The 22,754-nt window shown below is 40.9% G+C and overlaps 1 protein-coding gene across 1 annotated transcript in view; it reads right to left on the bottom strand.

Annotated features, from left to right (window-relative positions):
* The window catches only part of BMX (BMX non-receptor tyrosine kinase), a 49,752-nt gene that overhangs the window by 4,485 nt on the left and 22,513 nt on the right, over positions 1 to 22,754 (bottom strand). The window contains exons 8-18 of the mRNA XM_006212646.4: positions 22,500 to 22,568; positions 22,139 to 22,192; positions 18,954 to 19,008; positions 17,307 to 17,386; positions 14,673 to 14,800; positions 11,321 to 11,395; positions 10,433 to 10,604; positions 7,301 to 7,517; positions 6,312 to 6,376; positions 3,231 to 3,349; positions 544 to 701 (exon numbers count right to left, since the gene is read on the bottom strand). Coding sequence (XP_006212708.2) covers positions 544 to 701; positions 3,231 to 3,349; positions 6,312 to 6,376; positions 7,301 to 7,517; positions 10,433 to 10,604; positions 11,321 to 11,395; positions 14,673 to 14,800; positions 17,307 to 17,386; positions 18,954 to 19,008; positions 22,139 to 22,192; positions 22,500 to 22,568 — 1,192 coding nt within the window. The remainder of the gene's footprint in view (positions 1 to 543; positions 702 to 3,230; positions 3,350 to 6,311; positions 6,377 to 7,300; positions 7,518 to 10,432; positions 10,605 to 11,320; positions 11,396 to 14,672; positions 14,801 to 17,306; positions 17,387 to 18,953; positions 19,009 to 22,138; positions 22,193 to 22,499; positions 22,569 to 22,754) is intronic.

The following is a 22,754-nucleotide window of genomic DNA, read 5'->3' as shown; positions in this document are numbered from 1 at the left end:
CCCCTGCATTTCCAGCTCCACATCTACCCCAGAGATACCCTGTGGGAGGCATGGGAAGGGAGGACGGAGTGGTGTCCACTGTGTTCTCTCCACGTGTTATTTGTTGTCTGGTCCACGTTTTCTACTCGAGGAGGGACCCTATAGTGTTGTGGTTGAGGACAGGGACTCCGGAACTAGCCAGCCTGCCTCTTACTAGCTGTGTGAGCTTGGGCAAGTTGCTTAACCTCTCTGGGTCTCTATTGCCTCTTCTGTTAGTTTAGCTATAATAATCGTGCCTACCTCATAGTGTGTCTCCTGATGAATACACGTTAATGCTGATAAATTCCTTAGACTGGTGCTGGCCTAAGTTGGGTAATTGCTGGCACGGCTGGTGCTGGTTTCAGATTACAGACACCAGAGGGCAGGGTCCCAGGGCCCTTTCCACCCGCCCTGCCACATGTGCCTCCCCTCAAAAGTGCTTCTCCCGACAGAGACGACAGAGATGCAGCGCCCATCCCGGATGCGACCGGCACCCCTGCCGGCTCCCCCAGGCGGACCACTTGCCTCGTGCCAGCAGCTGTACATGATCTGGTAGATGGTGTCCGATGCCAGTTGGGGCCGGTAGAGCCGGTGGCCCTGGGAGACCTTCACCACCACCTGCGAGTTGTCATACAGGTCGTAGGGCTGCTTGCCCAGGCTGAATACCTCCCACATCAGGATCCCTGCACCGCGCCCAGGGGCAGCCGGCAGACAAAAAGGCAAGAGAGCCAAGGTCAGAAGGTACGAGCTTCACACGCCAGGTCCGGGAGGCTCTGGGTCGGAGCCGGGATCTCTGGGGAACGAGTCCTGGCAGAGAGGACAGGGTGTGGGGAGCGGGCCCGGACCGTCCCTTCTGGAGCCTAGGGTCCCTTCTTCACATTCTGAGACCCAGATGCCCACTCTTGCTAGTAAAGGGGCTGCAGCTGCCTCAGAGAGGAGGCGGCTGGGGCCTTGTTCAACCCCTAGTGACAACCCCTGCCCCCGATCCAGCCCTTAGCAGGGATTGATGGAAATCCTGGCCCTTCCTTTCTCTCTACCTTGGCAACAATTGCACTGCACAATCAATGACTTTTTAGTGGAAGTTTACGATAGTATCATTGACAATGTCCCTCCTTTTCATATTGCCCTGGTGGTCTAGACTAAGCTTTGTGAGTCAGGTGTGCTTTTGAGCATCTGATTAAAACCACTGGCTTTCTCTTGGGAAAGTGAGTGCACAGCATTTTCCTGCTCATTTTTCCTGGAAGTTTACACTCTGCCAAAGCCTGTCCAGGGCGTGTCAGACTAAGAAAAGGTTATGGTCATGGTGGTCATGGGGGTGGTATTGGAGGCCCGTCAGATGTGGCCTTTGAGGCCCAGGTTTGCCGCTTATAGGCTGGACAGGGTTCTAGCCTTCCTCAGCTCGGGTTCTCTATGATCTGCGGATATTTGCCCATCACAGGGTTGCCGTGAGGATTCAGTAGGCTAAAATGCACAGAGGACTTAAAAGGGCCCCGGGACATTTGAAGTGCTCTCTAAATGGTGGCCGCTGTTGTGTCGGACTGGCCAAGTCAGAGAATTCCAGCCGTCAGCCAGCTTCAAAACCTTGTAAGAAGGGAGACAATTGTTCTAGAACCATAACTGAAGCACTCACTTCAAAACTTCTTTGACTTTTAGTGCTGCAGATTTTACGTAAAATATTTACACTAAGGTGATATTACGAGTTGTTGTGGCTGTGGGTTTTTTTTTTAAAACAAATACTCTAAATCAACCATCCAAAAATGTGTTGCCCCCCTTCACAATTCTCCCTTATTACCGCTTAAAGTATCTGTGGGATTCCTCTTTGAGAATTACTGTCAGAGGTCCCGGTTCATTTTGAATATCCTCACTGGGAACAAATTATTTCAGAATGAATTTAGTTTTTGGGAACAGCCAGAAAATATCTGGAGCCAACTTCTGGCACATAAGGTGAGGTAAAACCAGCTGTAACTATTGAGTACAAATACTGATTTTTAAAAATATCTTTCATAAGGCATAGCAATTGATTCAAAGAGACTGAAACTAATTTTGACAAGTTCATCAGCACAAAATGACACCAAGTATTCACCAAAATGCTCTCTGTGGTTTTTCCTTTTTCTACATTCATCGGATTGTTTTTTCCAGTGAACAATACCACTTTTATAGAAAGAATATATATATATATTTTTAAATTGTGACATAGAGAAATAAATGGCTAAATTTTCCTTTTTGCCAGCAGTCATGGACGTCATGGAGAAAGTCAGGTTGTGCTTATGGACTAAGACAGGCATGAGATAGTTCTCAGTTGTATCTAATATATTCCATAACTTTATGATAATTTGGGTTATTTATCCCAGACCCATCTGACAGTGATTGTAAACAAGCTTGACATTTCTCCTGATGTAGAAAAATAGCAGAAAATCTACAAAATCACAATTTAAGAATTATCTCTTGTTTTCTAATTGCCTTTACTAAATTTCAGTGTAGATCTTTGATAAAACAGGGGTCAGCACACTCCCTCTATAAAGGGCACACTCCTTTCTATAAATAGTAACTATTCTAGGCTTTGAGGGTCATGCAGTCTCTGTGGCGACTGCTGTGCAGCATAAAGTCATCCAAAGATAATACACCAACAGTACGTGTAAAGGGCACAGCTGCGCTTTAATAAAACGAAGTTTGCAGAAACAGGCCACCAGATTTGCTGACCCCCGATCTAAATGATGGCTTTTAATGAGGACACTAGTTAAAACTGGAATGAGCCACAGAAAGTGCTGAGTCATGTTTGGTGTCTCCACCAGGCGTTCCCCACAAACTGGTCGCTTTAGAAGGGAATGGTTATCACGCCACTTCCATGCAGAGAATCAATGACTTCACTTTAAGCCCTTCCACATTTTGTACTTTGTGCAAACTCAGTTTTAATTTTCTGTCACTACTTTTAAAACACTGTTTGAAATCTTCACAGTGGGAAAGCTTTGATCCCTTCTGATTTTATGAGAAGGTGCTAGCAGGAGGCAAATTGGACGGAAAGTGGCAGACACCCTAACACTGATGCAAGGTCACCATCATCATCTTCAACTCCTTGCTTGTCTGTGGCCTTACGGGTCATTTTGTAAGTGCTCAGAGCTTTTGCTAAAAATGGATGTTGCTGCTTTTGTGGTTTCCTGTTGTGGAAGCCAGCTGACGAAATGGGGCTGGGTCTTGTGTGGCCACATTCTTACCGAACGCCCATACGTCTGACTTGCTGCTGTATTTGAAGTAGTGAAACACCTCTGGGGCTGACCACTTGACCGGAAACTTTGTTCCAACTGAACTGACATACTGGTCATCAAGGACATACCTGCAGGGGAAAACAGCAACACAGCCCTTAGTCCACTTGGCTGTGTAAAGTGGGAGGACCTCTGCTGGCTGCCAGGCTGGCTCCGCGGCGGCACAGGCTGATGCGGGACCTGCGGCCATCCGGTCTCAGCCCAGGGCCTCGGTTTCCTGCAGCTTTTGCTCCCTTTCAATGTGTGAGCTTAGCTAGAGTCTGCTTACGACTTTTCAGCATTTAAAAAATGATATCTAACTTTGAAAATACCAAAATCTGAATGCAAAATGTGGTAAATTGAGAAAAACACAAAAATATAAAAATAAAATCAGTTAGAATCCCACCCCAAAGATAACCTGTAGTTCTACCACTCAGGGTACTTTTTTGCTTGTGCTTTCCAATCTTTTTTTCTGTCTATAATTTGAACAAAATTGAGTTTCTATTGTGCTGAGGTTAGCTTTTATTTTTCCTTTAATAGCATATCGAGAACACTTTCCCCAGGGTCACATTTTCTTCTGCAGCGTCATGTTTAATGGCTGAATAGTATTCCCGCCTATGGATTGACATAGTTTGTTTAACTGTGTCAATTACTTCTAATCTTCTGCTGTTATAAACAATGATAGATGACAATATCCTACAAAGATATCAAGACCATAAAAATATATGTTCAGAGGTATGCAGTACACTTTTGTTTATAATAATGATAAAGATGGAAGCAACCTCAATGTGCACATGCTGAAGGGTGATTAAATATAATATGGTGCATTAACAGAATTGTATGCAGCCATGAAAAAGATGAGCCAGCTCTACATTTACTAAAATAGAAAGATGCCTATAGTTTACAGTTGTATGCAAAAGCATGTATATGTAATGATTCCACTTTTGTGAGAACACACAGTAAATGTGCATATCTGTGTCTGTGATTGGGCATGTTTAGGAATCAGGTATGGAAGGACGGCCACCAAGTGTGTCAGCCATAGTTACTCCTAGTGCTGAAAAGGTGAAGGAAGGGGGTAGATTCTACCTTTTACTTTATACACCATTGCTGTATTTCTTATACTAAGCATACTACTTATATAATTAACAGAGGAAAAGCCTATATATTTGCCCACAGAAAACCAAATAAATAATGACTATTAAGAGAAGAGAAAAATGAAAATTATGGAAACCAAAGTTTTGGATATAATTTATAAGAAAACTTTAGATACCAAAATATGTTAGAAATATTGACTGTAGTTTAAAATAGCTGAAAAAGCTGGTATGGCAAATCATTCTTTGAAATATTAGTAATAGTAATAATAAATAATGCTTTCATGGGATTACATACGTCACCTTCCATACCTCCCTCCCAGGCCCCTGCATCTCCTCAGACACCACCAGACACTCACAGACTACCCTGACACCCCCACTGGGGTCTGCCCATGGCATAAACCTTCCTTCAGATCATCAGGACCAGGTGAGATTACAGGCATCTGACTGATGTGACCACAGAGCTTCATGATCATTGGGGCTTGGTGCCTGGCCTCCAGGATCCCTATTCAGGACAAGACCTGTGGCCCCCTTTTCCTAAGCTGCTGGACACTGTATTCCCTGAATGCTGGCAGAATAGCCAATATTCCTGCTTGAGAACAAGGTGGGATCACTTCCCTTGTCCTGGGAGCTTCTCCCTGCCCTAAGGAGCTGTGAGCAGCTTTTCCTCTTGTGCTCAGGAGAGCCACACATTTGGAGTGTCAGTGTAGGAGAGCCGGTGGATGGTGTTTGGGGTGATGGCAGTTAGCACACGGGTAAAGAGGCTCCCTGTCAATGCTGAAGGGTCCCAGAAGAGGAGCAGCTTCTAATAGTGAATTTTAGAGAAGGCTTAAAAAAACAGGTCTTCCTGTGGTGTTTTAGGACTATGTTTGCTAAATATAGAGCTGGCTTTGGTCAGGTCTTCAAATCTTTGTGAAACTGCATTATCCCTCCTCAGCGTTCCATGAGTTTACATTGAGTTGGCACAACTTTATAGCTGTATTTTGTCTCCATGGCTGGGGTGTCGACTTGCCCTCTAGACTAAACTGTGGGCACTGAGGGCAGGGACTATCCCATTTATTCCAGTATCTCCCACAGGGCCTAGGCATTTTAGTAGGCACTCCGAGTGGAGAGGCCACCGTGTTATGTCTTCATTTCCTATGTAAAACCATGAAAATCGGCTCTGAGGCTTAAATAGTATGAGGATTCAGAGTTAAGTAAATGGACGACTCTTCTAAACTGCTATCAGAATCAAAATAATTTCTCAAATCCTGAAGTGTTTATAGAATGCTCACCAAGAGAATCTGAGTTTTCTTTCATGTCTTACCTGATGACACATAAAACTTAATAACAAAACAACGAAAAGTTTCCTAGTGTTAATGCTCTGGCCGTTTGAACATATAGTGTTAAGAAGAAAAAAACCCAGAAAGGACTAAAGGATACACACACACACACACTCTCACACACATAAATATATATATATATGTATTTGTGTGTGTGTGTGTGTGTATATATATATATATATATATATATATAATAGCATTGTGTGTGTGTGTATGTATATATACACACACACACACACACACTCAATGCTATTATATTGTATATAACAGTACGATATATATAGTCACAGACATACACACTCAGTCAAGGCTCCTCTAGCCTTTTCTGTTTGGGTTTTTTTTTTTCTGGCTGTAACATTATATTTGAATATTTAGGATCTTTCATGGAATTTATTTGTAAGGTCAGCAAAATATTTATCAAGGTGTCAAAAGAACTAAAAGGGACTTGGGATAATTTCTGAAGAACAAAGCCATCTTACAGGCAAAGAAATGAGGTGAAACATATTTCACAGGTGGTTGGAGGTAGTGTAGGGGAGGGGATCAAGGTTTCTAAGCCCCCCATTCAGAGCACGTTCTGCACCTCCATTTAGATGTGAATATAAATCCCTCTTTCATTGGTTGCCCCCTTGGAATTGGCTTACCTCGTCATTCCAAAGTCAGATACCTTCACAGACAGATCACTGTCCACCAAGCAGTTCCGAGCAGCCTTTGGAGGGAAAACAAAATTAGTGAGTAGTAAAAATGACCAAGAATGCCTTGGCATCAAAATCAGACATTTTCCTTCTCTTGGGCAGAGTACTCAGCACAATCTAAGATTGCCTATCACAACCCCAAACGCTGTATTTTAAGTATAGAAGTTGTATTTTTTCCTTTGTGATTTTCAATTTTTCAAAATGAAAATGTGCTCCCATAAGTATTTTCCCCAAGCATCCATCCTTGTCAAACAACATGAAAGTTCTCACACATTAAACCCAGAACCTGAGCTCATCAGTGAGAAGGGAGAAATCATTTCTAGGGGTTCCCTCTCCACCACCAGGACACCATGTATGAACAGACACTTTGAAGGCTTAGATGCTGCACCGAGACTGACAGAATGCACTGGCTTAGCATGCGTGGCATGTTGGCTACTCAGCACAAGAAAATCTCTAAAGATCGATCAATATCAGTGCATACCCAGCAGAATGCTCTCCACTCCTACCCTGACCCAAAGACACACACAAATTTCATTTCATTCTGGTTTTTGTTTGTTTTCATATTTTCACTTATTGTATTAAATGACTGCTTTAGCACTAAGCCCTTCCTGGAGTAAAGGTCAACTTGGATTTAATGGTTCTGAGAAACACAAAACTGACCAAAGTCTTTCCTTTCCATCTCTTTCCCTTCATACCACAACCTAACTATATAGATACTGATGGCTGCTTTTACTCTTTCTGTTTTCTATACTTCAACTGTTTTATGTTGAGAGTGTGATTTTTATTACAAAAGTGTCATGTGCTTAAGCAAGTGACAAGTGAGCCAAGTATAAGTGACAATGCCTTCCTTGCCGTCCCACCCAATGGCCCCATCGTTGAAGGTGGGAACTGAAGATAGCTTTCTTTCCTTTCTTTGAGCTACCAATGGCTTTGCTTACCAAGTCCCGATGTATGAACTGGTGGCTTTCTAAGAAGGCCATGCCCTCACAAACATCACAGCACATTTCTAGGAGCTGGGAGGGTTCCAGTCTTTTTCCATGACTCTTCAGGTAATTCAGCAAGCAACCATGGGTTATATATTCAGTCACTATGTAGATAGGGTATCTCTTTGAACACACACCATAGAATTTCACCAGCTTGGGATGGTCGAGTTTCCTGGAAGCAATAGATTTTCAAAGTTCAATAGTGGAATTTCCATATTTCATTTTCCAGATGTCCTGAAAACGAACCACTCTCCGATTTTTGTTTGTTTTCATTGCCTCCCTTCTACTGGAATGAAGGAAGAGAGGGGAAAGTTACGATCTTGTTCTGGGACCATTAGTCTTTGGAGGCAAAGAATGCTGCCTCCTATTAGACCCTGACAACCTCAGCCATTATGCTGCTGTGGGTGCTGTGGTCCCCTTGCCTACAGAGAATCAAGGATGCAATGGTCTGTTCCCTCAGTAATCCTTAGTCTTGTGGCATCCTGAGAACTTCCATGACTGGTTGGAGAAAGCTACTCCTCAATAGCAATCACTTCCATTTTAAAGCATCTAACTTTCATGTCTAAACAGTTTATTTAAAAAGACAGTATCAGAATATGAAGGGCATAGGTAAAATGCCAATAGTTGCCATGTTAAGGAAGTGAGATTAGTTGTGATTTTTATTTCTTTTTAAAAAATTTTATTTTGCATTATTGTTCCATTATTTTTTGTTGTTGATGATCAGTTTAGAAAATAGTAACCATGTGACCTAGCACTTCTAATAGGTCCTGGCAGCAATTATGATGTTCATCCACTTATGGAATTGATCTATTCGTATCAATTTACAGGATGGTTCTTTAATGTTCGTATGTGTAAAGTAAGCTAAATTTAACATGTCAATTAAACAAATTTTAACAGATGAGGATTTATTAAGTATTTAGTTATTTTCATCTTTCTTAGTTTAGCTATATGGACATGTATTATCAGCTTACTTAAGGCAACGTGCTTCATCGCTGAAGATGGACGCATTTTTCAGCAGTTTTAGAGACCTGCGTTGCTCCCTTCAAAGGGAAAGCTTGTGGTGGGACAAAGCTGTTCCTTGAGCAAATTCCCTGCCCCGGGACATGTGGTGGGAACACCATGCCAACTGACACTGCCCACATGAGAGTCCTCAGTTTGACCATTACATTTGAGACTTAACATTTTCCCCTTATGACACAGTTTGACTTCTTTCTTTATGACTAGGTGATTTGTTCATGACTTTTTAGGATTCGGTAAGATTACCAGCCTTCTAAAAGCAAATAAAAAAGTTTTCAAATTACACCAGGACGTGGGGGTCACACCAGGAGCCTAAGAGAATTTCTGGCAGGTTTTTCTGTCCTACCAAAGGAGGACACTAAGGGCCCCACCCCCAGTATTGTGATGGTACAATTGCCAAAGACAGAATAAGCTACATACTTTGCAGGAACTAGCGCAAAATGAAAAGGCAGAGATCCTTGTTTAAGAATTATTAAGAATTTCATAATGGTGACAGCACAGCGCTCAACCAAGCACAGAGCCCTTCTAAGTGCGGGAGCCCTCACTTCTGTGCCAGTAGTGTGCCCGTGAAGCCGGCCCTAGCCAAGGCTCATATTCACATAGTACCTTTGCTTCCAAACAATTCTGCAATTGTGGTAAAACTGATAACTCTATCTCTCCAGGTACCTCTGGTCTTCATAAAGTAATGACTAAGGAAAAATGGACACTGGCATGTCTGCTGGGTTTGCATCTCTGCTTTTACTAGCTTGGTGACCTTGGGCTAACATTTCTGTGCTTCAGTTTCCTGTAAAACAAAGATAACAATGTTACCTCCCTCATAGGCTTCTTGTGAGGATCGAATGTGTTCATGTTTATCAAGCACTCAGACAGATGCCTGTAACACTGTATATAAATATTTGAGTAAATTTTTTTAAAGTGCTTTTACTCTGTAGCAGGCTAGGATTTGTGGTTTCAACTGTCTTTGACCGAAGTCTTGCTATAGCATTGCTTCTCATACCATGCTGACTGGTTCCTTAAAGTAGGATGACCAGCTCGCTGTCCCCGTTTGCCTGGGACTGAGGGGTTTCCTGGGGGCAGGGGACTTTCAGTGCTAAAACCAGGAAACTCCTAGGCAAACCTGGATGGCTGATTGCCCTTCAAAGTCTGATTCACCATTTTGACAATAAGAGGTAGAATCATTAAGATAATTCTTTGTACTTGTATCAATGAGAGAAAGAGAGAGAGAACATATGTATTGCCAAGAATTAAGGGCTGTGGTTGGGGCTGAGGCCCATGAGGAAGGGTATCTTCATTTATCGGATGAGGAAAGGAGTAGGGTGAGAAAAGGATTTTTACCAGACTGTTTGGGACATTGTCTGTAGCGCATTAGTTTTGAGTAGTGCCTTCATCCTGGCCGCTAGAGGCTTGTGCCCCTGGACGTGTGCTTTCCGGGACCCCACTCTTCCTCATTCCACCGTGCACCTTCCCACAAGGCAAAGCGGCCAGAGGGCCAAGGAGACATGTCCACTCAGAACCCATGCCTCCCTTTCTCTATTACTCTTGGGGTACCAGGACTCCGGAATCCCCTGTCCACGTAGTCCTGAGGCCTCTTCCGGGACCTGTGCAGACTCTTCATCCCCCAAGAGTGAGCCATGCTATTGGTGTGCCTACTCCTACCCAAGCTCATGAGCCAATGGATAGTTGCTTGTGGGAGACAGGAAGGGAGCTTGGATGTACTGAATGCTATGTCTGCACATAGGCACTGAGTTCAGTACAGGATGGAGCTGGGAGTGGGAAGAGAAAGGGGAGGAGTGGAGTTTGGGGAGGCCATGGACCAGAGGCTGGTTCCTCTAAAGAGTCTTGAGAATTCTAATTTCGAATATGGCCTTTCAAGTTGTTGTGAAGATATACTTGTCAAAGGAGGCACATAGGACCAATTGTATGTAACTGTGTTAAATTGATTTATAATTTCTAAATATATCTCTGATATGTGCTCTTGAGCAAGGCCTGGCAAATGTTAGGGACAGGCCTGTTAGCATGAATGTCCTCCCAAGGTGAGGGCTAAACTGCCAATCCTCAGACAAAACTTACATCATGGTCTGGGCTTCCTGGAAGAATTCATCTTCTGACATGGAACCTTCCTTGATCATCTTAACAGCAACATCATACTCCCCCTTCCACTTGCCCAGATGGACCACTCCAAACTGGCCACTTCCCAGCTCCTTCAACAGGGTAATCTCTTCTCTTTTCAGTTCCCAGATTCCTATTAAGGCAAGACAGACAGTCTTCAGGATGAGAATCGAAGGCGTGGGGGCTAACAGCTTCCCATATGATTTCCTCTCCAATGAGAGTTTAATGTTGACAGTATGAAGAACAGCAAGACTTTTTATTTTAAGTTGATCACTTAAAAGAAAACCCTTAGTGATGTAGTCTTATGACCTATTAGACCACAAGATAATGCCTCCAGAACAATATTGGTCCTGAAGGAGCTACAGTTGTTGACAAGAAAGCTTAGAGTAAAAACCCTTTGCTAACCAGAGGTGTCTTTGTCAAAATGTGCTCAGTGCTCTTAGCTTGGTAAAATATTATTACAGTTTCTTTTGAAACAAACTAAACTGTGATCCGGATGGATGTCATTATCCTAAATACATAAGGTTGCAAACTGACTTTCCCGAGCAGGCACAGAATCCCAGAAGAAGGAGAACAGGCAGTGGGGTTCTCGAGGCTGATGATTGGGTCAATCTTATTGATAATGCTGGGGAAACTACAGAGTTAGACTGGGAGGACAGAAAAGGTTTTAGTTTGTTTGTTTGTTTAAGAAAAAGAATAAATAAATTAGCGCTGAAGCCCTCCCTGGCACAATCTGAACAGGGATCTCCTTCTTCTCTTCCCTCTTTTTTCAGTAAATTAACCATATACATGTATTTTAACCAAAAATGATGGGAGATGGAGTTTAAGAACCCAAGGGAGTGTCCGTACCATTTCCCAAGGACACGGACATGGGAACCTTGTTGGCCTTGGTCGACACAGGGTGGCGGAGTCGTGTGATCATGCCTGCAATGGAATCAGCATCATGTCATCATGTGATCATGTCATATCACATCACATTACATCACATCGGTTCACACCTCTGCTCATGCTCTCTCTAGACTAGTTGAAAAAGCCCAGAGTTCAGGATGTTGCCATGCAGAGAGAGAATCCATTCTGACCAAATTCAGCCTGCAGTCATATTGTTTTGCTTGACTTGGCTAATCAGTTCCATGGAAAGCAAAAATTAAAAGAGCAAAGCTATTTTATGTGACTTTAAAAAATCTCATCAAAGTTAGTTGCTTGGTAGAATCTTTTCTTTTAAAAATTTCCCTTTTTTATTTTGCTCTTTTTAAAAATTATTTTATTCGTGGTTAGCCATCAACTAACTATTTTTTAAATTGAAGTATAGTTGATTAACAATATTATATTAGTTATAGGTGTACAACATAATAGTGCAACAGTTGTATAGATGATACTCCACTTAAAGTTATTACAAATGATGGCTGTATTTCCCTGTGCTGTACAGTATATCCTTGTGCTTATTTATTTATTTATCTCCCTGTCTAGATGATGAATTCTTTCTAGGACAGAGACCATAGCTTAATTGTCTTTAAATCTGCCCATGGTGTCTTTTTAATTTATTTTATACATAGTAGTTTGTATCTCTTAATCCCCTACCCCTATCTTGCACCTCCCATCCCCACTGGTAGCCACTAGTTTGTTCTCCATATCTGTATGTTTCTGTTTTGCTATAATCATTCATTTGTTCTATTTTTTAGATTCCACATGTAAGTGAAAACATAGAAGAGTATTTGTCTTTTTTTTGTCTGACTAATTTCACTAAGCATAATATCCTCTAGGTCCACCTACTTGTTGCAAAAGGTGGAATATCATTTTTTTAAATTGCTGAGTACTATTCCATTGTATATAATACCACATCTTCTTAATCCATTCATTTTTTGATGGAGACTTAGGTTGCTTCCCTATCTTGGCAATAGTAAATAATGCTTCTATGAACATGGGGTACATGGATCTTTTCGAAGTGGAATTTTCTCTGGGCATGTACCCAGGAGTAGAATTGCTGGGTCACGTGTAGTTCTATTTTTAGTTTTTTGAGGAACCTCCATACTGTTTTCCACAGTGGCTGCACCAATTTACACTCCGACCAACAGTCTACTAGAGTTTCTTTTTCTCCACATCCTTGCCAACATTTGTTATTTGTAGACTTTTTGATGACAGCCATTCTGACAAGTGTGAAGTGATACCTCGTTGTGGTTTTGATTTGCATGTCTCTGATAATTACGATCTTGAGCATCTTTTCATGTGTCTTTTAGTCATTTGTATATCTTCTTTGGAGAAAGTGTCTATTCAGGTATTTTTCTCTCTCTTTGCAGTCCCATATTTAAGTATATATACACACAGCACAAACATTTGGTAAAAAAAAAAATCCAAACAGTAAACAAGGGTACAAGATAAGAAGTAAACCACTTGAATTTTTTTAAAAAATTGAACTTATTCTTAAATTGTCATTTCAGTGGTTTACACAGAGTTAGGGTAAAGCTGGGTTAAAATAATCATAGTATGGATAGTGGCTCAAAAGAACTCATTCAAAAAATATATGTTCCTTTCTTTCAGCATGTGATGTTTTCTAAGTCCTGGGAACTACCACACATGTTTTGTTTCTCTCCCTTTTTCTGTATATTTATTTAGTTTTTGTATGAGTGGTTTCTTTTAAATCCTGCATCTTTAATCAGCAAAATAAAAATTAGCACACTCCTCCAGAATATGTATATACACAGTTGCTACTGTGATGATATATTATATGCATCATAAAATATATTCACAAATAGAAAACCCAAGAGAATGAGATTTTAAAAACAAATCTAAATAAACATTTTAATATTTTCTTCCAGTCATCTGTAGAGTTTGTTGTGCACCCCCTGGAGTGGAATCATTCCACTTGGAAATGACTATTTATACAGTACCTATTCCAAAGGGTATTTTTGAGGTGCTACAGGTTAAAAAGAAACAATTAAAGAAATTGAAACCATGGGAAAATACAAATAAAAACCAAAAGCAACACCAGGAGTAAGGCCAATTCACCTCTGGGCATGTAATCAGGTCAGGTAGAGTTGCACAAGTTTGATGGTGAACTTATAGCTTATTTTTATGCAGTGTTGGAAATTCATCCAGTCACTGCCTATAAGTGGCTCTAGTCTAGAAGAGACATTTAGAGAGGATTTTTTTCTTTTAACTTTATTTTTTAGGTGTATTGAGGTGTTCTTGACATACAATATATGTAGTTAAAATGTACAACTGTGGTGACTTGGTACATGTATACACTGCAAAGTGATTGCCACAAGAAGATTAGTTAACACTTCCATTACAAGAGACTTCTCTCTATATTGTCACCGGTCAATTAGGCAAAATTTAAAAAGAATGATAGTACCCAGTGTCCGTGAGGATGAAGTGTTGCTGTTGGTGGGGGTATATATTCCTGAAAAGCATTTGACAATGTCTAAATTTTAAATGTTCTTAGCTATTATCTCAAATTCCACTTCTAGGGCATTTGGCTACAGAAATACTCATCCAGGTGCACAAAGTTATGTGTGCATGACTGTGCGCTGAAACATCTATTGTTCTGTGAAAATACTGCATATGATCCAACTGCTACTCAATATACGGTAAGGTGAATAAATTATGGAGTAATTCTACAGTAGAATTCTATGTATCTGTTAAGCAGACCAGAGTGAGCTATATGCATTTGCATGGAAAGACCTCCAAGACGTGCTGAGTCAAGAAAACAAGCTGAAAAGTAGTATATGTAGAATGATCTCATATCTGTAAACATATAATGTATATACATACATGTATATAATTTGTATATATGTAATGAATAATAAGTGTTAGTATCAACATAGAAAAAAACACTGTCAGAATAGATACCAACTTGTCCATGGAGGCTATCTCTCTAATGATACACATTTCTATATCGTTTCAAGTTTGCAATCAAGTTACTTCTATAGGCAGGAAAAAACCTGCAAATATTTTTATAAAGAGAATCTCTACTTCTGTCACTGAACTCACTCAACTTCTTTATTTCTGGCATTATAGACTGTACAATGTTATATTCCAGGAAAGGTAGGTTAAAAATCACAGGAGGCATAAGGCTTGAGAGCGTTTTCCCCCTACTTTCATGGTTCCCTATATAGTTAAGAGTATTACGAGGAGGATCAGTAATATCTAAGAAAATTGATATTTATCAGCAAGGACCCATAAAAGAAAAACTGAACTAAGTTACCTGCTGAATTGTGTTGATGATAGTGAATGAGCTTTGGAATGGACTCAAAACAGTAGTTTTCTGCCAGGTACAATTTGTTCTCAGCATTTGTGTGCACATGGTAATGTTTAACAGTTCCTTTTTTATCACTAGTAAGGAAGAAAGCATGTTAGAATGTTTTTAAGAAACAATTGAAGCTTGATTAAGTAATAGGTAAATAATTATTTTAGGCGCATTTGCATATTTTGGAGAGGGGAGTCATAGACGGTTTCTCAGTCTTGATGTCTGGTGTTTTCCTGAGGTATCCATGACAATCTGTAATTATGGAAGAGGGCTCCTCTCTGAACTCAGTGTATCCTTTGTGGGCACACGGAATTCATGTATAATAAAATTCCACCTTTCTGTACCATTCTTCCCTTAGTAAGTATAATGCTGGCATCTTCCTTTGATGATTGAAAGCCTTGCAGTTTTCAGGATCATTATTCTGAACATCAATTCTCTTTTAGGATAATAATAGAGATTAAAATGTGGGAGACAAACATCATGAGGCTGTGGATGGGAGGCTCTTTTGGGAGTGGAATATACAGGGTGGCATGGATGGGGCTATCCTTTAATTCCTCATGTGAACTTGTACCTCTTCTACATAAAACATTTTTTTTTCTTTTGCTCTACTTTTAGAAAATAGTGGTGAATAGATGCACATTGATTTAGGCTAACAAGGAATGACTGATATGCCTCTCTTAGGTTTTAGAATGTGGCATAGTGCTCAAGAACTGGGCTTTGAGTACAGTTCTATTGCTGGCTAGCCACCTCATCCAGTTGTTTTAAGATCAGATGAGATTGTGTATATATCAATTTGCACTATGTTGGCACATAAGAAACTTAATAAATTATTGTTGCTGTAATGCCAGCCTTATTAAAATCACAATTATGAAAAGGAGAAAGGGTGCTTTCTTGTGACAGATTGGCTCCTGGTCTCAGCATCAAGTTCACTCCAGCCCATTAAAAAAGGCTCCTGTAGTCATTGATTAGAATTCTTTTCATCTGGTATCTCTTCTGTTTGCTGATTTTTCTACCTGGTCACCTTCAAAAATGAATCTGGTGTCAAGAAGCTGCACTAAGAGGACTTCTGACATCAGGTTTGGCTGAAACACGAGGGCCAGAGGGTCACAGAGCTTTTGCTATTCAGTAAACCAAGTCTTGCCCCACTTCTTACTGGGTTGGCTCTAATCAGCATCCAAGTATGCAACCTACTACGTGAGGGGCACCAGGGAAATGGCTTCTGGCGCCAGAAATACCATATGCGTGCTTATGGTACATGCTATTATTTCAAATTGGAGGTAGGGACTCTGTAAAAAAAATTCCTCCAGTAAAATAACTTTTTCATCACTTAATTATCTAAAAAATACATTATGCTTCACGGGGCAGGGCACATGGAGAAAACAGCAAGGCCATTCAATCATTTAAGGTCATTCAGTTGAAGCATTAAGAAAAGGTTGCACACATAGACATTTCTCCCCCACGTGGTCCAAATCAAAATTGGACCAGATTCTCATTCCAAAACATGGGAGATTTCAGTGTAGACACAGGGCTATCTGGTTGAAGGAACATGATCTTGGCTGGTGAAGGCCTGGCTTGAAGTCGGTCATTCATTAGGTCTGGGGGTGGGTCTGTGTAAGCTCTCTTTGCATCTCAATCCTCTCATATGTAAAACGGTGCAAATAAAAACAGCTTTCCTGTTTGCTTTGCAGGATGCTTAGAAGGAAGAAAAAGGCTAACAACCAATGGGAAAGCGGCTTGGAGAACTCTCTAGGGGGATCCTAACGTTGGTGATGACGACCTGCATGAGATGACAGTGGGGGCCTTATATACCTAAGTGTTGGGGTGGGGGTAGTGGGGCAAGTAGGAGTACGTTTTTCCCAACAACAAGAGCAATAATAGGAATTACTGTTAGTTTAGTAAGTGTTTACTGTGTGCCAGGCACTGTTCTGATCCAATCTGTGCATTAACTCACTTCATCCATAGAACATAATTGTCACTATGTCCCCTTTTCAAATGAGGAAGCTAAGGCGCAGAAGTTAAGAAACTTGCTTAATGTCACAAAGTTTTGAAATCGCAGAGTCAGGATTTGGACCCAGAGATACCATTTCAAACCAGAACTCTTAACCACACCAACAGGACAGCAGCCTAGAAAGAAGCTAGCCAGGGCAGACAGCTACACTGATTCACCCCTCTGCTCCCACTGGAAAGATTTACTAAAATCCAGACACTGGGGTAGGTTTCTCAGCTCAGCAGGTGGCTGGGGCCAAGAGTGCAGAAGCTCCATTGCTATTTTTTCTCTCTTTCTAGGCTTAGGAGAGAATCAAGGGAGAATTAGGCAGGATTCTTTTAACAAGTGTCCACAGAGGTGAGCCATGCCCTGGGCATGCTGCTGCCACCTGGGTTGGGGGAGGTGAGGAAAGGACCGCACGGAGAACAGACTCTGGAAAGTAGAGGGGAAAAGGCAACTACAAATGGTTGCATTCAATAGAAATACTTTGATCCAAAATTCCAGAGTTTAAAGATGGAGTCTTATCCCAAAATGTGACTTGATGACCAGTATATTCAAAGAACAGATGTAAGAAGATAAAAGAAAGAAATCCACATCATACTTACTCCATAGCCTTACTAAATAGGGACACTGTGTACATTCCCGCCTGGCTGGAATTTCTAACCATAAACGCTCCTTCTTTTCCCTGAAGAGGAAGGAAAGTGTGGAAGGAACAGAAAACATTTTCATTATTCTTGAAAACTATTTTTCCCGGTAGGTAGTAGGAAAGTAGATCTTTTAGATCCACTTTATTCTATTAATTTTTTTATATTGGCGTATAGTCAGTTTACAATGTTGTGTCAATTTCCGGTGTACAACATAATAGTTCGGTCATACATATACATACATATATTTTTTTCATATTCTTTTTCATTATAGGTTACTACAAGATACTGAATATAGTTCCCTGTGCTATACAGAAGAAATTCTTTTTTAAAAAAATCTATTTTATTTGTAGCAGTTAGTATTTGCACATCTTGAACTATCAATTTAGCCCTCCCCACCCCCCGTCCCCTGGTAAGCATGAGTTGTTTACTGTGTCTGTGCAGATCCGCTTTAAACGTCACTGACGGCGCAGATTATACAACAGTTGGTGCAGAAGGGACCCACGGTTTAGCTTTTTCCCTTCTCCCACTCAGTGTCTTTCTAGAGCTCCCCTGTGCCCTTCAACTCTTCCTCTCCAGTTACTTTTTAACCCTCTCTGATAATTTTCTCTGTTGCGTATTTGTGCAAGTCTAATGTTTTAATTTTTCAGAAATAAAATGTAAAACCACATATCACCATATCACGCCCTTGGAAGGTTTTAGAAAACCAAAGATGCTGAACAAATCCACTGTTCAGGTTCTATGCTCAACTTGTCTTTCAGAACATGCAAATTCTAAGCAGATCTAAATTTAGAAAGAATGGATAATCAACTGTGTATGTGACAGAATGTTGAGTTAGATGGTGGTTGTCACACTCTCTCTGGTACCCCTCAGAGAAAGAACTGATGTGTTTTATTAGGTTGAACTATGTCAAGGTGCCGTTTTTGTAGGTCAAAAGAGTTTGCAGTTGATAATTCCATACCAATTACTAACAAAATCAGATAGATTTATTCCCTATTACATCTGCTGCCCTCTGGTTTAAGTGCCAATGGTTTTCGGGACAGAGTTGAAGTATGAGGTACAGAAGGCCCCCATAAATCAGCTCTCTGTATATCCAGGCTCTGTGTGGTCCCCTCCTACATTGACTCTGGGCTGAGCAATGGGCTTTGCTTTGGCCAATGGGACGTTAGCAAACACGACAAAGGCAGAGACACCGTAAGTGCTTGTGCCTAGCTGTGGGGCTTATCCTCTTCAACCACAGCCTTGAAATCACCATTCTGTGAGGAAACCAATGCTGGCCACGTGGAGAAGAAATCTGGCACCCTGGTTGACTACCTCAGCTACTCCCAACCCCCTAGTCAGTCCACCAGCTAAACACAGCCTCGTGAGCATCATAAGTCTTATTTCAAGCTGCTCAATTTTGAAGTGGCTCATTATAGAGCAGTCAGTAGTGGGAAGAGAGGAAGTGGTTAGACATGAAGTGCCGGGTCACCTGTGGGCGGGACAATGAACACTATGATGTCTTGGCTATATAATTAGCACTAAGGTTTCCACGAGGAGTGTGTTACCCTCCGGGCCCAACAATAGAAAGACATTCTTAGAGGCTATTTTAAAGATTAGACTGCTTACCTTTTGTCTCAGTAACTGCTCAGATTGTGACCTGGAGATGTTACCTGCAAACCAGCTGCAAGAGAAAAGAATTCCATTTTGAGAATTAAGAATTTTTCATTGCATAGCTTGTCACTCCACTTTCTCATCTGTAAAATGAGGCAGTAGTCTAGATCAGGGTTTTCTAAACCTGGCTATTCAAGAGAATCACTTGAGGGCCTGTTCGAAAGTCCAGATTCCAAAGTCTCCAGCACTCAGTTATGATTCTGGGGTGGGGCCTGCACATCTGTATTTTTAAATGGGCTGGCATTTGGGAACCTTTCAGCTCCTTCAAGGTGATCTCTGAGTTCTGTGTTTCACCATTTTCAGTGAGAGCCAGAGATAGAGCAATGCAGAATATTACAAGGGGAAAAGTCCGGATGGCCAAGGATGAAAGTTCCCATCTTCCAAGCCTATAATTTTCTTCTAATAATCTGATATAAACATCCCTCATAGCATCTAATTTAAAAACAAATGCTTCTCTTAAAAATATTTTTTATTTGCAGGATTGCAATAGGTAAGCATCTAAGGTTATATTAAGACAGGAGCAGTTGTAATGAACCGAGAAAAAGATGGCATGGAACAGCCAGGTGTAATCTTGAAATATTGCCCTTTTTACTAAGTTAGCAAAGAATATCATGTCTCGCTTCAAATGGGGAGCTCAGCAGGCCACAGAACTGTGACTCCTGTGAGATTGACAATGTCTGCAGTCTTTGGCTTTGGCCAAAGTGTCACACCAGGGAAATGATCAGGGTGTGAAGTGGGATGGAGCATTGGTTTGGGGCTTGGGAGGACCCTCTGGCCAGACAATAACACCCAAGGAGGGAAGGAGCACATGAAGGGGTGAAGGTGTATTAGGTGATGGGCAGTTCAGTGAAGCAGGAAGTGCCTTAGACTAGCCAACTTGGAGGTTTGCATTCTAGACATAACTTCCCAATAAGTAGTTGTGTGTGGCTTTGGACAAGCCACTTAGCCTCTTTGACCATGGAATTCCCCCTTGGTAAAACTCAGATGAGGGCTGACCTTGATAAGCTTACAAGTTTCTCCTAACTCTACCCTGATACATATTGTCTAATTACCACTTGAGGTATTAACAGATAGTTTTCTTCCTAATTAACATTTTTAGCTAATCATAGCTAATTAAAAGACCTCAGGATCATCTTCCTATGATCCAAGATATATGCCTATGGGAGGTGGAAGAAAGAAATGATCAGGAATAAAAGGAGAGGGCCTAGAGAGGCCGGGTGAGATTGTGGATAACCTCCTCCTCCCACACATACACACTCACACACACACATACACCCACACATACACATTTTGCCTGTGTCATAATTTTGCTGAAGCCTAGCTGTTTGTTTTAAAAAATATTTCAGCATTTCAGTGTCAGAGCAGCAGAGGCTGGGCCCAGTGCTAAGGCCTGATTTTCCCCCTAAACCTCGGTGCCTCGGGCTTTAATAGAGTGAAGGCAATGGACATAAAGCAGATACTTAAGTAATACTGAGAGAGCAGGAGTCTGGGCACCCCGGATCATACAGCCCTCTAGTCCTGATCTCCCTTTGGCATCTCCTGGACTTTGAAGAAGTCAGATCTTTCCTGATCATTTCCCCAAAGCACACTTCTCACACACCATTTGAATTTAGAAATGATGGAGATAGAGACTGTCTGTATGGGTCAGATCTGGGCTTTCTGAATCAAAGAAAGCCTTCCAATTCATCTAAATGCTAAAGACTAAAATCCATGATTAGAGGGGAGGATATAGCTCAGTGGTAAAATTCATGCTTAGCATGCACGAGGTCTTGGGTTCAATCCCCAGCACCTCCATTAAACAGAGAGACAAACTAACTAATTACACCACACCCCCCAAAAAAAAAACAAAAAAAGAGGAAAGAGATTGTAAAAAAAATAAAATCCACGATTAGAGGTTTACAACCAATGATTTAAGTCTTTGTCATCTGTTAGAGTACAATTATCTTCGGAGAATTTTTGTGCTGGTCTTTCCCAGTCTTGTGTATCTTAGTTGGAATGATTTCAGCGGATGCTTTCCTGGGGGTAGATGTTGGAGCAGAAGGTGTGGCTAAAGGGGAGCTAGAAGGTAGTGAACAGGGACATGTACTTTGTGAAAGTTCTCGCTGCACTTGTAGCCAATGAATCAATAACAGTACTCATACAAAAACAGAACTAGAAATACACATTATCCTAGTGGCCAATGGATTTGGTCGCCATTGGGTAACAGGTGTCTAAGACATGCCTTATTACTGTCACTTCTTTTTTATTATTTTATTTTTTATTGAAGTATAATTGGTTTACAATGTTGTATTAGTTTCTGGTGTACAGCATAGTAGTGATTCAGTTATACATATGTATTCCTTTTCATACTCTTTTTCATTATAGGCCATTACAAGATATTGAATGTAATTCCCTATGCTATATCCCACCTATTCTTAATGCCAAACTTTAAGTCCAGAAGATGATTGTTTGTCCCTGTTTGTGATAGAATGATAGAATCTCAGGCTTTGGAAAGGACCTTCACAGCACTTAAGACCAACCTGTCTCAGTATAGTTGGGGCGATCACACATTCTTATTTGCTCAGAGAAGTCCAGTTGATGCCTGATGATGCCTGATATAATATTTAATAGTGTACTCTCTCTCTCTCTTTCTCAAGTATCCTAATTTGGCTGTTAAATGATAAGGTCACTCTAGGAATAGGAATCTCCCAACAGAAATGCTGTGATATTCAAGTCTCACTTGTGCTCCTTTGTCAAATTACTGTATAACTAACTTCAGAATTGAACTCAAGGCTAATAAGGGCCTTCAAACATCATCCTGGTGAGGGGCCTCCAGGGATGAAATAAGCAGCAAAAATATTATAGACTGCATCTATGGAGACAAAGTGAAATGAAGGGAAGCCAGATATGTGATAAATCCCAGGAATATGTGCAGCCAATTTAGATAATCCAGATTGGGGAAAAATATTTTCATTAGTAACAACCCAGTTCTTTGTCACCTATCCCCCACAATACATGGCCCAGAACTTTACATGAGTTGCTCCATGTAAATGCAGCCTCTTGAGCAAGTCTGAGCCATCTGCTTATAGTCTTTGGGGAAGAATAGAATAGAAACATCTATGTCTCGCTGTAGAGGAACACAGAGGGCTTTCAAAACTCACTCATAGTCATCAAGGTTTTCCTCTTCTTCAGATGAACTTGACTCAGGGGATCCCCTGAACAAGAGAGGAAACAACATGAATACAAAAAAAAAAAACAAAAACACAAGAAACAATCCAGGTATGTTAGTGTTCATGCTAACACCAGTGCATATCATGAGTAATGGATAGGAAAAATCATTGTGACCCACAAGCCATTGATTCAGACCACCTTCAGGGTTCAGAGAATCAAACTACATGGATTTGTTTGTTTTATATTTACTTTAAAAAGCCAAGTATAGTTGCAAAATTATTGCAAAGGTGGTTAGTTTTCCTGCAAATGGAAGAAATCCTGCATATAAAAGAATATTTGAATTGGTTTTACCATGACATCTTTGAGGTGCTGTGATTTACATTTCTCTCCCTTTGGTTACTGCTGGCAAAATCTTCATTGCTACAAAAAAAGAGATACACTTCATACATTTATGTTTATTTATAAATGTTAAATGACAAAAGCAATTTTGTTAGATATGTTTTAGCTTGATTGAACATTTTGACCCATATATGTCACTTTGTTTGAAAATTTAAGCTAATGAGTGTTTTTCACATTTTCATCCTTTCAGGGACTCTAATAAAAAGC

This window comes from Vicugna pacos, chromosome X, assembly GCF_048564905.1.
Source record: "Vicugna pacos chromosome X, VicPac4, whole genome shotgun sequence".
NCBI lineage: Eukaryota > Metazoa > Chordata > Mammalia > Artiodactyla > Camelidae > Vicugna > Vicugna pacos.
This window is presented reverse-complemented; position numbering and strand designations above follow the sequence as displayed.